Source organism: Acipenser ruthenus, chromosome 16, assembly GCF_902713425.1.
Source record: "Acipenser ruthenus chromosome 16, fAciRut3.2 maternal haplotype, whole genome shotgun sequence".
Lineage (NCBI taxonomy): Eukaryota > Metazoa > Chordata > Actinopteri > Acipenseriformes > Acipenseridae > Acipenser > Acipenser ruthenus.
The window spans coordinates 3,020,427-3,035,412 of NC_081204.1; the positions used below are offsets into that span (position 1 = coordinate 3,020,427).

The following is a 14,986-nucleotide window of genomic DNA, read 5'->3' on the forward strand; positions in this document are numbered from 1 at the left end:
AATATATTCACATGAAAACTTTGGTGCTATACTGCCATGTCACAAAATATAACAAGTTTTTATTACAGTGCCTTCTGATGGATAAAATACTGGAAACCCATTCAATGACTGTTTTACCATTTGTCAAAGGGTGTGATTCAAGTTTCTTTTGTAGAAATGTTTTCATACTATTGTACTTGATAACATGTATTTAAAAATTCAATTGATGCCTATAATTAATGTGTTTGACTAATTAGCTATTTAAAATATTGAGTACTTTGTATGTTTCAATATTAATTCAATCAAGTTATTAATCAAATTGATAAATCTTGTTACATACCAGTAAATGATTTATTATAATGTTTGGATGTTCTGCTATTTTATTGATTACCGGCTCGTTCACACTCGTCTTAAAATAACGCTAGAATATGTTTTGCTGGAAAATAATAATGTGTGTCTATATATATATATATATATATATATATATATATATATATATATATATATATATATATATATATACTGTATAATTATGTAATGCATTACCGTAGTGAGTATGTTGTCAGTTTCAAAAATGGTATAGTGTGGGTGGAGAAAATAGTTTATATATAATCATTGAAAATGCAATGAAAGTACCTGACGCGTCGCGTTTCTTCATCTTACTCATTCGGCTGAGTCGCAGTGACTTTGCATTCTGGCTTTGTTTAGCGCTTACTTCCTTTTCTACAGTTAGTTACATAGGAAGGTACAGCAGGCCTACACAAAAGGTGTGGAGAATTCCACTGCATTGCCTTATCACTGCAGGAAACGACCGCACACTCGCGCCTTAATTAGAAGTGCAACTATTCCTTTTCGGGTTATAAAATTAATAGCCTATATAATCATACTTTTGCGGCCAAGAAGCTTTTTTTTATACGTATCTAAAAATGTATTGTTGAATAATTTAATAGTTAAAATTCCTTAAGCCGTTTTTAACGCTACACCTATAAACACTAAAATACATCAAATAGAACAAAGAAGTAATGGAATATAAAGAGATGTTAGGTTAACATTATTATTATTATTATTATTATTATTATTATTATTTATTTCTTAACATACATCTAGGCCAGCTAGATAACTGGCACACTTTAAATACTATATAATTGTGTTGGAAACAGTAGAATACAGTCTTTATAATCGGCGTAATGAAAGAATTAGCCGGATGACTACAACAGCTGCTATTTGCTGATTAGTTCAGACAGGACAGCAGAGTAGTGCTTAGCGCTGTCAACTCCACCCCCCTTTTCCGTCCGTGTCTTACTGTACTGTACACTGTACACACACACACACACACACACACTGCAGGGCTTGTGTGCGCTGTTATTACATTCCGGTGCTCTGTCTTCATCAAAGCCTGTTAGTCCATTCTGGCAGACAGTACACGCACGCCCGAGTTGAAATCTGAAATCCAAAGTATAGCACCCGGTTGTAGGTTGCGTGTAATTCTAACAGGTTTTCTCCATGGAGGACTATCACAAACCCGACCAGCAGACTCTGCAGGAGCTGAGGAACATTGCCAACCGGCTTAGGATCAGCTCTATCAGGGCGACTACAGCTGCTGGCTCCGGGTAAGGATACGGTCAATAAGTACAGTATATGTATAGTTTTTCGGTTATTATTATTATTATTTTAATTGAACACTGTAGTCGATTTTATTTGGCTGCAGCGGTGCAACGTTGCTTGCTGTTTGTTCAACACATATTAGCAGAAGGCCTTATGTTGATAATAAAAAAGAATGCCATTTACAATACAAGCAATGCAGTTAAATATTATTAACAAAATGTGAAATAAAGTAATAACAAATATTCGTGTTTTTTTATTTTTTTATTTTGTATTTATTTATTATTTTTATTACGAATGACCCCATCTGATAACTCCTGTATTTGTATTTGCATTACATAGCAGGCCCAGTAGTTCACGTTTTTTAGTAAGTATCGTAGCAAGGTGGTAATACATGATATAGGTAAATAAAAGTAAATACATTCTGTTTTATGTGTGGTAGACCTGTTGTACGCACATAATACCAACATAAGAAATGCATATCATTACCTGGCGCTTTATGTATCACTTTCATTGTGCACTTTGTAACCCAGTCATGTCCAGGTATTTATATACTGTAACAGATGCATCTAGCCTACGCAGTGTACTGAGAAAATGTATATGCGCGGCTCATAAGAATGTAGCGTACTGGATTTCCACACAGGTGCGACTCTAGGCATATAGGTGAGCAGCGTACTATACGTTTTAGACGACAAATGCATACTTTCAATTAAAAATCATCGTACTTTAATGCTTTTCGAGCTCCACTTAAACGACGGAGGTTAGTTCAAATGTCAGTTGTAAGTGGGTGTAGCTGTGCAGTCACGGCTTTTTCGATTTCAAAAGCAGGAAACATGCCGACATACATTCGTGAAAGTTGCGAAAGGACAATGGCAGCTTTTACTGTTTTTATTGGCACAGTCGTTCACAGTGAATTCTTTCAACATAATAATATTAGGGCTGCACAGTTGCGCAGTGGTTCGCGCTGCTGCCTCACAGCTCCAGGGTCCTGGGTTCGATTCTGGCCTCAGGGGTCTGTCTGTGTGGAGTTTGCATATTCTCCCCGTGTTCGCGTGGGTTTCCTCCCACAGTCCAAAGACATGCTGGCTTGGTGGATTGGCCTCTCTAAATTGCCCCTTAGTTGCTCTGCGATGGACTGGCGGTCCCGTCCAGGGTGTGGTCCTGCCGTGCACCCTGTGTCTGTCGGGTTAGGCTCCGGCTCACTGCGACCCTCTATAGGATTAAGCGATTACAGATAATGGATGGATAATAATACTAATTAATAGTAAGCTACGAACCTTCTTTTCTACAGATGACATGCAACATGTACTTCTTCAACCTGTTTCAGTCGCACACTTCTAAGGGTGCAAACTAAATAGCCCGTCAATTAGGTTGCCCGTTTTTTTCAGTGTGGTGATGCCTGTAGTTCTGTAAGGTTCAGCAGCCTCAAAGACATCTCTTGTTCGAGGGAGGAAGTGCAATGGTTTTTGCTAATCATCTAGCATTGTGCAATTTTGGAATATGTTTGGCAACAAACTGACTTTGAAATTACTTCCTCGTGTTTCAAAACTTGATACGTTGTTTCCCTTTCTTGAATGATGATGGTCAGTTTATTGTAAAAGGAAGTTCTCAAAAATATGGACGGTTCGAAATGTCAAAATCACGGCTAATACCACAAACGCAATGTATTATATATATATATATATATATATATATATATATATATATATATATATATATATATATATATATATATATATATATTCTCAGAAAAATGCATAGTCCATATTAACTTTAATTGGCTGAAGTAAGTTCATTATTGCAGGGCTGGCGGATCTGGTTTCTTTATTTCCATGTTTTTTCGACCAGGTTACGAATGTAACTAATGTAATTCAATACAAAATAAAATAAAATGAAAAACTATGACGAACACATCAACCTTTGTGTCTTCTTTGAATCAGAAATATAAATCTCAGAGTTGGAATCCGAGTATTGGCTGACTGCTGCAGAGCCAGCCAAGGAACAACAGCGCCCCTCTATGTTGGCTCAAGAAATAACAGCCACTGAATTCCAAACCAAAACGGGTTTCTGTTTCTGTTCAATTGTGCTTAAAAATAAGCTCCAAATGTTTTTTCCATGTTGAAAAATTCCACACCTGATAAGCTGTTTTTAAACTGTACAACACTAGTGATGCAGGGAGTAAGTGTTTTGGTTGTTATAGATTGCAGAGTTCCCCACAAGGTTTCCCACGGTGAGGCTGCAGCTGAAATAATTGCAAGCACTTGAACTGAGCAAACTGAAATAGAGATGACAAGTTTATTATAAAGCGCTGGAACAAATGATGTTCTTCTATTGTCTCGCCCTTGATGTGTTCCAAAATGATTCCTGTTACAGGTTTATAAAAAAATAGAAAAATCTGTTTCCAAGAGATTCCACAAGTCCCGGATGGATGGTTAAGTATTGACTTTGAAACAGCAGCAGAGTGACAAAACATTAAACCAGCATGACGTGTTTTGAGGGTAATCATTAACATGCTAATGTATGCACATTTTACTAATTTCAGCGTCCTTTGCACTTCTTAGCAGAACAAAAACCTAATGTGCATGAAGACGTTGTTGAAGGAAATGTGTGTGTGTGTGTCCTTTCATGTTGAGTTACACAAATAAATAACCGCGTGCTGTATATGTGTGACAGTAATGTGTGTAATCTCAGACCTCTTCTTCTGTACTGTATTAATGCAGCAGCAGATGCTGCCAGCTTTGTAATATTTATTAATAATGTGTTTCTAAGTAGATCATTTTGATACCTACACAGTTGCAGAGTGCTCAGTATAGTAACTACTAGTTGCCACCTCCCAAGAGAATTCCAAGTTGCTTCTCTCTCCATTCATAAATGAAAAGTCTCCCTCTTTGTGTGAGATTTGTGTTGCCCTTGACAGGACTGGGTCATGATGGAGAGAGTTACCCAGCTGTCTGTTTTTGAATTGCAGCCACCCAACATCATGCTGCAGTGTGGCAGAGATCATGTCAGTACTGTTCTTCCACACAATGAAGTACAAAGCCCAGGACCCCCGCAACCCCAATAATGACCGCTTTGTGCTGTCCAAGGTAAGGACTGGAATAGCACTTCGGCTGGATGATGGAAACAGAGAGCCGCGTAGCTTTTATACTGAGTGAGTTAGGTGTACTGGGATTTGCAGTTCAAAACTGTTGTGGGTGCAGAGCAGTGAATAAGATGAGGCAGCTGTGCAGAAGAGTGCTGTACAGTAATGGATTTGAGCACCATCAATCAGTCTGTGGTTTGTTTCTACAGTATAGGAAGAGAGAGAAACAGATGCCCAAACCTGACTGATGTGTACCATCAGTGATGTTTCACCTTTAACAGACATCCCTTGGGGAGCTGGTATTAGCTGGCAACATACATATAATCTAAGAGATGACACTGCTGTGCTTGCTTTTAATTTAATTTCTGTTACAGCTGTGTGCTAGAACCTGCCTCCGAATAGTAACCTGCGAGAGCCTAATTCATCTGCTTTGATAACGATTCTCCATTATTGGAATTACTGTGTAAAGGAACTTACCTGCCTCCAAAGGCATTGACTGCTTTGAATCCTAAATGCCTGGCGTTCAATGCTGTGATCATGATCTGATATTATTATATAAGTTTACATGAAAGAGTGCAGCTGCTTCTGCATAGTGAAGTTGTGATCTTGTGAACTGTTAATGCAAAGTGTAGAAGTTCTCGGTCTTCCCCTTATTAAAGTTTCTCATACTAGAAGTATAGCACAGTGTAATAAAGCATAGTGTAAGCATGGTAAAGCTTAGGTGAGCATTGTAAATATTAGAGGGGTATGGTAAAGCATATTAGTAAACATGGCATACCTTGGTAAACGTTTGTAAATGCACTGTATAACCATGGGAAAAGTATGAGAAAACTACCTATATATAGTATATAAGCAGCACCCTACTGAAGAGGTTATTACCAGAGACTCTCTAGGCATCACACTTCAGAGACACTGCTAGCTTATTTGCCTGGACTCTTGCTTCCAAAGTTGCGTTAATGAGCATCCTTTAGAGTTTAACAATTAATCGATGAAATATTCATTGAACGATTCGTACCCTATTTGGAGCCTCATGCATCTGGATTATATTTCTAGCACATGCATAGTTTCAGTTGCAGGCTTTCGTGAAGAGGTCACATTTTCTTTGCTTCCTGCTTTTGATTATTGGTGGTTATTACCTGCCCGATACTCGGTTAGGAAGCCGGTTGCTGATTTCTCCTCTGGTGTTTGAATGGCAGGGCCATGCAGCTCCAGTCCTGTACGCTGCCTGGGCTGAGGCAGACTATCTGAAGGAGACAGACCTGCTGAACCTGAGGAAGATCGACTCCATCCTGGAAGGACACCCTGTCCCAGTGAGTGAATGGCTCCAACCCATATTAGCATGCAGTAGCAGCGAGTGCAGTAGCCTGCTATTTCTGAAATAGCAGGCTATACTTATCTAGGACTTTCCTCCACCTCCCTCAGTGTATGCAAAGCAATAGGCATTAATTATGCAGTGTTGGTGTCTTAGTTAATCTGGGTGTTATTGTGGGTTACTATCTTGGCATATCAGTATTCATGAAAAGCCATTTTTTTAAAGATGTAATAAAATGAGTGTATACTGGTAACACATTATTAAGTAGTCTCAATATTGCATGAGGCACAAACAAGATAATCGGACCCTATTGAGATGTGACAGCAAACAAGCAAATGCACAGACTGGGTGGGTTTTTTTTTGTGGTTACATTGGTTGAACGTGCATGTCACCAAGATGTCAATCACCTGTAATTCACAGTACACATTACAAGCGTGAATTAAGAGCCAGAACTGTGAGCTGCTGTTTACAGTAAGTAGTCAAGTGACCTAAACCCTGACATTTTAAAGTCATTCAGGTAATAATAATACCTGGCTCAACAAAATGTCTCGCACATACTGTATATACAATGTTGAATGGTATTAATGTGAGTGAATCAGCAAGATAAACTGAATTAGCTTCCTGTATATCAGCTAGTCACTTTCCTGATTTAATGGTCAACCCTGAAGGCTGGTCAGCAGTCAGTAAGTGGAAATGCCTTGTGATTTCAGAGGCAGGAGTTCGTTGATGTTGCCACAGGATCCTTGGGCCAGGGACTTGGTGCTGCCTGTGGAATGGCCTATACAGGCAAATATTTTGATAAAGCAAGGTAAGATGAAGCTCCATTTCATCAACCAGGCTAACCCATTTTTTCAGCGTTCCACAAATGGTGGGATTCAGCAACATTAATATGGTTTGACATGTGACATTTAGTTGACATTAACTGACATTAACTACTGAACTTATATATAGGGCTTGTACATTTTTGTGTGATCTGGAATAGATTAATTAGTATACCCCAGTAAAGAGGTGGTAGTAACCTTGGGGTGCTTTGGCAAGTGCGGCCCTTGTATTCTGTATACTGAAATCTAAAGCACATTTGCAAAGGTAGACGCGTGCAGCAGTACAGTAATCTCTAAATTATAGATTACAAGGCATTGAGGTGTACCTTGCTTCCTGTGATTCACACCACTGCTTCCATTCAGCATTGCTTTTTGACTTCGCCTTTACCTGCAGTTAATTAAGCCCACAGCGATCCAGCTCCTGTTGTCAGATGAATTGGGTTTCACCTGCCTTGTCGGACAGATTAGTCCATGCAGGCAGTAATACTTACTATGCAGGGCTGCAGCTGGATTGTTTTACTGAAATAGAAACCTGCCGGAAATGAGATGTCCGATAGGACCACCTGTCACTTTTAGTAAAGCTTTATTTAGCAAGAAGGGAAAGCGTGATGGTGACTTGAGTTCTAAAACTCTTACCAGTAGCTGTGCCTGCACACAAAGTCTTACTGTAAAACAAAGCAGCACCTTGCTGTTGTTCATGTGAAGCCACGCGATCCTTGAATGAAAATCAAACCAAGCAAAACAGTCGCATCATGTTGATTTGAAAATGTTCCTGCTCTACAAATCAGACCATTGTGTATATGGAGTTTACACTGAAACCCTAATTAAGACTGACTATGATACATTTGCACAGTGGTTTTGTCAGTTCCCTATGCTAACCCCAAGCCTATACTATGTATGTATAGTGCATTACCATGTTTCAACATACTTAGCTTGCCCTTCCTTTAACGGAATTGTGGTTATACTCATTTTTCTTTACGGAATTAGGGAGTGTCTGTTACACTGTGGTGTAACACAGGTGAATTGCACATATTAAATATAATTATGGTTTTATTCGACAGGCACTTGTCTGGCACTGTTATGCTGTACAAAATTGTGTTGACAGATAGCTTTTAGTGGGTGCGCGGCTACAGTCGTGATTAATTGGAAGTGAAGATGCAAAGAGGCACTGAGACCAGGTGCCACGGAACTGGCTGCGGAATTCTTTTCTTTTCCACAGAGCTGGCATGCGTGCAGTAATGCATGTTGTCTTGGCCAATCTTCTCGCTTTAATAAAAATGCGTCTATTTGACTGGAAAGCTGTCAGGCGCTATTATCTTTGACGTGGCGTGATAATTTGGATTTAAGACCGTACTTGTGATTTTTGCAGAGTTTCTGTCAGCAGTGTTTTCTAAAATTGACAGAGACATAATCTTTTTAGGAGTACATTTGGGACTCTCCAGGACGATCAGCAGTCAGCCCTGTGATCAGCAGGGAACACTAGCAGGTTGTTTATATTTAGCAGTAGATGCAGGTTAAGGGCTCATTGGTTCAGTAAAACCACTGGAAGGGCAAGCTTTGTCCATCCCTACACTAAAGTAATCTGCTACTCAGTTAATCTATTCACATTTGAATAATCACCAGGTATGTAACTGGCATACATTAAAAATAACATTAGACCATGAGATAAGCACAAACAGGTTGTACAAGTATTGTGTGGTGCTTCATATTGTTTAGCTATAATATATTAGTGAAATAAACAGTGCATTTGTGGTGCCACAAACAACCAGCATTGACCAGCTCCCATATCTCTTATACAGAACACAGCAAACACTTCTTTTCTGCTTCTCGCTTTCCTAGTTACCGTGTCTACTGCCTGCTGGGAGACGGAGAGCTGTCCGAGGGGTCAGTGTGGGAGGCCATGGCGTTTGCTTCCCATTACCAGCTGGACAACCTGGTGGCAATCCTGGACATCAACCGTCTAGGACAGAGTGACCCAGCCCCCCTGCAGCACCATGTTGAGAAGTACCAGAAACGCTGCAAAGCCTTTGGGTGAGCTTCCTGTGTGTGTGTGTGTGCGTGTGTGTAAATGTGCGTGTGTGTAAATGTGTGTGTGTGTGTGTGTGCACACGCGCATGTGTGTATGTGTGTGTGTGTAAGAAAGCACCATTGTATGTATTAAAGATCCTGCCATCTCTTTCCAGCTGGAACACCATTGTCTTGGATGGACACAGTGTGGAGGAGCTCTGCAAAGCCTTCGGCCAGGCCAGGCAGCAACCGACTGCCATTATTGCAAAGACTTTCAAGGGGAAAGGAATTGCAGGTACATTCGATTCAAGGGATTGACAGATTCATGCACCAAAGTGTTTCAATTTCAATTTCATTGTTTTAATTTAGACACCCGATAGATATAGGGGTGTATTCACACCCCTATATTCACGTTTGGGCTGAATTTTTCAAAACTGAGTGCAGTTCAGTTAGTTTTGGAAGTATATGTGAACACTTCAAAAGAGCTCAATCCCTTTCAGAGTTCATTTTAATCAAACTGAACTGAATCCTTCTCAAGGGGTGGTCTCAGTCTGTTTGGGTAAAAGGACAGAGTTTGATTGGTGTATTTGCACATCACTAGTTACTGATTCAACAGAAGCAAGACTTACTGCTGCTGCTGCTCTGTGTGAGCCGGCAGGTCTGTCACCTATTTATTGACCTGTGTTCCAGTGGCTGAGGATAAGCTGGGCTGGCATGGGAAGCCTCTCAGCAAGGAGCTGGCTGAGCCAGTGCTGAAGGAGCTCCACAGCCAGATACTGAGCAAGAACAAGAGGCTGTACCCCTCGCTGCCCGTCGACGACGTGCCAAACGTCAACATCCGGAACATCAGGATGCCCAGTCCTCCGAGCTACAAGCCTGGAGAGAAGGTACTGCGCAGCACAAAGCCTGTAGCTGCACTCGTGACATGTTGTGAAGACCCTGAAAAAGCTTGTTAAAATGTGTTTTAAAGTATTAGAGGATCTGCAAGCAAAACATTCACGATACTGCTGTGTATATTGCATAGCATCTTGCAAGCCCCAAATGTTTATTCAGTTTTACAGTTCATAAACATTTTCTTCTTTTTGGTTTTTCTCATCAGATGGCTACGCGTAAGGCTTACGGTTTTGCTTTGGCAAAGTTAGGTCGTGCCAGTGATCGAGTGATTGCTTTAGATGGAGATACCAAAAATTCCACCTTCTCTGAGATGTTCAAGAATGAGTACCCTGACCGCTATATTGAATGCTACATTGCTGAGCAGAACATGGTATGTTTTCTCAATTTTTTTTCTCGTCCATAATTTTAAGTAAAACTAAAAGACAAAAAATGATAATACAAGGTAGACCAAGGTTTCCATTAGAGTTATTTATACTGTAAGTACAACATTACAGAAATATAGCATCAGCAACATTAAGGTCCAAGAAGCTCACTGTATTTTATATCATACTGAATGGCTGTAAAGAATACTGTTAATATTAAAGGGTTTCCTTCTTATATTTCCGATTGGTAACTCTTTGTGGAAAAACTGAACAGTTAAATCTAAAAATATGTAGGTGTGTGCGATTACAGATAACTTGTCTGATTGCACTGCAACAACTAAAAGATTATTACAACTGCAGCTTACTATAATCTGTATGGAAGGAGCAGTGGTCAGGGTTGGGACGCATTCATGTTGATTTTTGGTAACATGCTCAATATATGGCAGTTTTTTTTTTTTACTGTTGAATTTTTCTTGTCCACGTTTTTCTTGCAGCACATGCTTAGAAAGGGTAATGCATTTCCATTGCCCATCATCCTTTGCATGTAGAGACAGAGATACAAGTGCTAATCAGAGGTGCTAAGCTGTGATGGAAACATTGGCACCTTGTTCACAGTCATGTCTGGTGAAACTGTTTTCACATTGGTTAGAAGGAAGAAAATCAGCACTCACCAGCATTAGGCTGTGAACCAAGACTATAATAGAAATGAACCAAATTTTTGGCTGTGGTGATATATGACAGCTTTATCTTCAAAATGCATCTTCTTCAGAAGACACACGTCGCCCATTGATGTCCATTGCAGGAGCTGACATCTGCAGCCTAGCCACAGAACTGTCCTCTGCAATGAAAACTGAGCATACCCCTGACAGTATAGCTTGTGAGCCAGGCACATATTGTCTGCCTGCGTGGAGCTATTATCGAGGGACTAGGCTCTCATTCTGTTGCAGCCCAGATTTTTGGCAACCCGGAATAGCTAAAGGAAATAATGCAAATCAGGAGGGGGGAGGGGGGGGGGGGGGGTTAAAAATGGTAATACCAGGAAAATGCTAGATCTGTTACACATTAAAATTAAAAGAATAGCTAGAGATGAAAGAGAGAGCCCAGTTTGGAGGATAGGAAAAAGAAACCAGAAGAGAAAACCCCCATAAATAATACAGTCAGGCTTTTCTTCATGTCAGTCCTTTGCATCCAGGATGAACGCATAGCAGACAGTCGTGGAGGTTACATCCATTTGTAGTTCTGACTACAGAAGGGGGATCAATCTTTTGAGCACGAGACAAGGTTACAGTTAACAAATGGCCCCCTCTCTCTTTCTATAGGTGAGCGTTGCTATTGGCTGTGCCACTCGGGACCGGACCGTGGCCTTCGTTAGCTCTTTCGCAGCCTTCTTCAGTCGTGCTTTCGACCAGATCCGCATGGCAGCTATCTCTGAGAGCAACATCAACCTGGTGGGATCCCACTGCGGAGTCTCCATTGGTCAGTACCACACTGCTGCTGCCTCAGCAGGCAATACCCTAAAGATGAGGAGCAGCACGAAATATATACAGGATACACGATAATATGCAGTTGTTAAACCATGGATTGATTTTGTAAAACGTCTTTCATTCACAAAATTAGAAGGAAATACGTGGCAGGGGATAACAATTGGCTAAAAAGATAAAGAATCGAGATATTATTCAAATAAAATTTATTAATGTGTAGAAAAACAATCATAATCAAATGTGTTATTTGTTACTGCTGCCTCGTGTATTTCAAGAATTGATTAGCTGTTAAACCCTTGAATGTGTGAGAGGCAGTTATTATTTTTTGGCCATCGTTTTTTTTTTTTAAGTTTTGCCAGTAAGCCTTTGTTTTTCCTAATTATTTGCTCTTTTATTTTGTTCACTCTTTTCCTTATATATATTTTTTGGTTTATTCTGTTTGTCTTATTGGCATTCTTCTTTCCTCTTACTTCCCCTGTCTTTCATCGAGGTTCTTATGGGGAGGCCAGGTTTCCTTTTCCTTAAACAGGTACACTGCATGCCGTATTGCCTGTGCCTGCCTGTCTTTTGGTTTCCTTGTTAGAGATCTCGGTAGGAATGTCATTCACAAGTCTGGACTTGCCCTTTCAGGTGAGGATGGGCCCTCCCAGATGGCTCTGGAAGACCTGGCTATGTTCAGATCCGTTCCCACGGCAACTGTCTTTTACCCCAGTGATGGAGTGTCTACCGAGAAGGCAGTGGAACTGGCTGCTAACACAAAGGTATAAACCTCTGGAATCAGTTTCAGTTAAATATAAGCACAATAGGATACAGGTCTATCCATATATGGGTGCTTGTTCAATAATGAAAACACCTGTAATGATTTGTACAGTGCTTGTATGGTTTTAAAGGTTTAAAAGCTATTGTGTTCATTTGGTAAATCTTACATTATATGAAGTGACTTCTCTTGTCTCAAATTCTCGGTAACGAAAGAACTGCATTTCACAAAAGTAATATTTTATTGTGACGGTAAACATTTAAAGATCAACAGTCCTATGAGGAATGTTTCTGCTTGCTCTCATACTTTGCCTCCATGATTGTCTGGTTGCTGATTGTCTGGTTGTTGTTTGCTAAGGCTGCTGGAAGATTGAATTCCCAAGCAGTCTTGAATTCCCTTCCAATCACTGTGTCTCCATTGAGTCTCAACACGGTGTCCTAGGACAGTTCTTTACAGTTTCAAGCACTGTTGTTGATGGATGAAGAAATGTCACCCTCCTATTGTTTATTGTAGTTTGAATGTGCCTGTTTGTAAACCAGTACTCTTGTAGATTGTTCTTGTATTGTGTTTTTTGCAGGGTGTTTGCTTTATCAGGACCAGCCGTCCTGAGAACACTGTCATTTATAACAACAACGAAGACTTTCAAGTCGGACAAGCCAAGGTATATAAGAAAATATTAAATCACCCATAACTATAGACACTGAATCAGGACATCTTGTGTACTTGATGTTCAGCAGAATTTTAAGTCCCCCCCACATCTGTAAACATCGTGTATAGTTAAATATATTGTTTGAAAGTAGCTATTAATATTCTCAGGCAAAATACTGGTAGTTTACAAGATGTCTGCTTGTTGTTACTTACTAAAACACGACCAGATTTTCCAGTGAGAAAATACATAAAGCACAAAAAGGTTTGACAATAAAGATTTTGCCTATTAGGGGGCTCCCGAGTGGCGCATCCGATAAAGGTGCTCCGTGTGGAGTGCAGGATGCGCCCCATGCCTGGAGGTTGCCAGTTCAAGTCCAGGCTATTCCACTGCCGACCGTGGACGGGAGTTTCCAGGGGGCGGTGCACAATTAGACAAGCGCCACCCGGGGGAGGAGGGCTTAGGTTGGCCAGGGTGTCTGTAGACTGGCACCTGCAGGCTTGCCTGTAAGCTGCTCAGAGCTGCGTTGTCCTCCGAAACTGTAGCTCTGTTGCCTATTATCCTTGACCTGCTATAACACTGCAAGTGCCAGTGCTGAACATACTGCTGCTGTTGAAGTGCATTCTCAGAGTTGCAATGCATTTCTTATGCCACCAGGTGGTGCATCAGAGCAAGGATGACCATGTCACTGTCATTGGAGCTGGCGTTACTCTGCACGAGGCCCTCGCAGCAGCTGAGCACCTCAAGAAAGGTAGAGCATGCAGAGCTTAGTACATACAAGAATACTGTACATCATGCAATTTCATTTATGTAGCGTTGTTCATGAATAAGCATCACAGGAACAAGCAGCCCTAAAATGGTACAATTGCATAATCATTGACATAGTATTATATGCTGTGCACATTTAGTGTGGTAATGCTTATAATAGCAGCTCATTTGAAATAGTATTATATGCTGTGCACATTTAGTGTGGTAATGCTTATAATAGCAGTGCATTTGGTATTGTTCTCAGGATGTTAGAACCCAAGTAAAGAAACAGAATATAAAACTTCTGTCAGTGGATTCCAATCAAACACAGACATCTCTTACAGTGCTAAAACACGCTAACATTTCAATATAATATTCTTTCACACAGAGAAAATCAATATCCGAGTGATAGATCCATTTACCATTAAACCTCTGGATGTGAAATTGATCATTGACAGCGCCAAAGCAACTAAAGGACGTATTGTTACAGTGGAAGACCATTACTATGAAGGTAAGAAAAACAAGAACAGGAAGAACTCATGACAGATACTAATATTGTATTCCAAAACCTTAAAATCCTCTTTAAACATTCCACTGTCTTTAACATGTACAGTCATCATAGCACGTTTCCTTTAAAAAGTTCCCTTATCTGTTGAGAAACAGGAGTAGCTAAGTGGTAGTGACCCTTTCGAAATGTCTAACACCAAGTTACAAAGGAGTTAAAACTCACTTTAGTTTTGATTTAGTTAAACATAAGCTTGTTGGCCTAAGAGTTACTGTGAAATGAGCATGCATTTCAATTCACGGATAAAACAAAAACTATCCAAAAACTGTGCTAGTGTGAAGGACACTCTTACAGCTCCGTCCCCCCCAGTAGTGTGGCCTGTGATCGTGGTAACAGTGCTTTCTTCTGTTATTTCTGTAGGTGGCATTGGAGAGGCAGTGGCTTCTGCTGTAGCCAGCGAGCCTGGCATTGTGGTCCATCGTCTGGCAGTGTCCCACGTCCCGCGGAGTGGGAAAGCAGCGGAGCTGCTCCAGATGTTTGGCATTGACAAGGAGGCCATAGTGCAGGCTGTCAAGAAAGCAATAAGCAGCTCGGCCAATGGAAAGTAGCTGAAGCACCACACCACACCACACCGTTTCTAATAATAAAGTGCTTACTCAAACCTTCCGCCACGTTGTTCTTTTGTTGATTGTTTTTGTTCTGTTTATCACATGCAGTTTGAACTCAGAGCCAAACAGTCAAAGAATATGGATACCAGCTGAAAACATGTTTAATTACCCTAGAGCATTTTG

At 40.5% G+C, this 14,986-nt stretch overlaps 1 protein-coding gene across 1 annotated transcript; it reads left to right on the forward strand.

The window, feature by feature from the left end:
• Window positions 1–1,302: 1,302 nt before the first annotated feature.
• On the forward strand, window positions 1,303–14,861 carry LOC117414185 (transketolase-like). The gene is made up of 14 exons (XM_058988422.1): window positions 1,303–1,589; window positions 4,550–4,667; window positions 5,860–5,973; window positions 6,686–6,783; window positions 8,636–8,827; window positions 8,980–9,098; window positions 9,494–9,690; window positions 9,903–10,067; window positions 11,379–11,535; window positions 12,171–12,301; window positions 12,875–12,958; window positions 13,601–13,694; window positions 14,079–14,201; window positions 14,616–14,861. The coding sequence occupies exons 1-14, from the start codon at window positions 1,483–1,485 to the stop codon at window positions 14,801–14,803; spliced, it is 1,887 nt and encodes a 628-aa protein (XP_058844405.1). The 5' UTR covers window positions 1,303–1,482; the 3' UTR covers window positions 14,804–14,861.
• Window positions 14,862–14,986: the final 125 nt, after the last annotated feature.

Excerpts from the sequence above, each read along its gene's own strand:
- LOC117414185 (XM_058988422.1), top strand. The coding sequence starts at position 1,483 with ATGGAGGACTATCACAAACCCGACCAGCAGACTCTGCAGGAGCTGAGG. Across the intron at positions 10,068-11,378 it reads ACATTGCTGAGCAGAACATG|GTGAGCGTTGCTATTGGCTG; the intron begins GTATGTTTTCTC and ends CTCTTTCTATAG. Across the intron at positions 11,536-12,170 it reads CCACTGCGGAGTCTCCATTG|GTGAGGATGGGCCCTCCCAG; the intron begins GTCAGTACCACA and ends TTGCCCTTTCAG.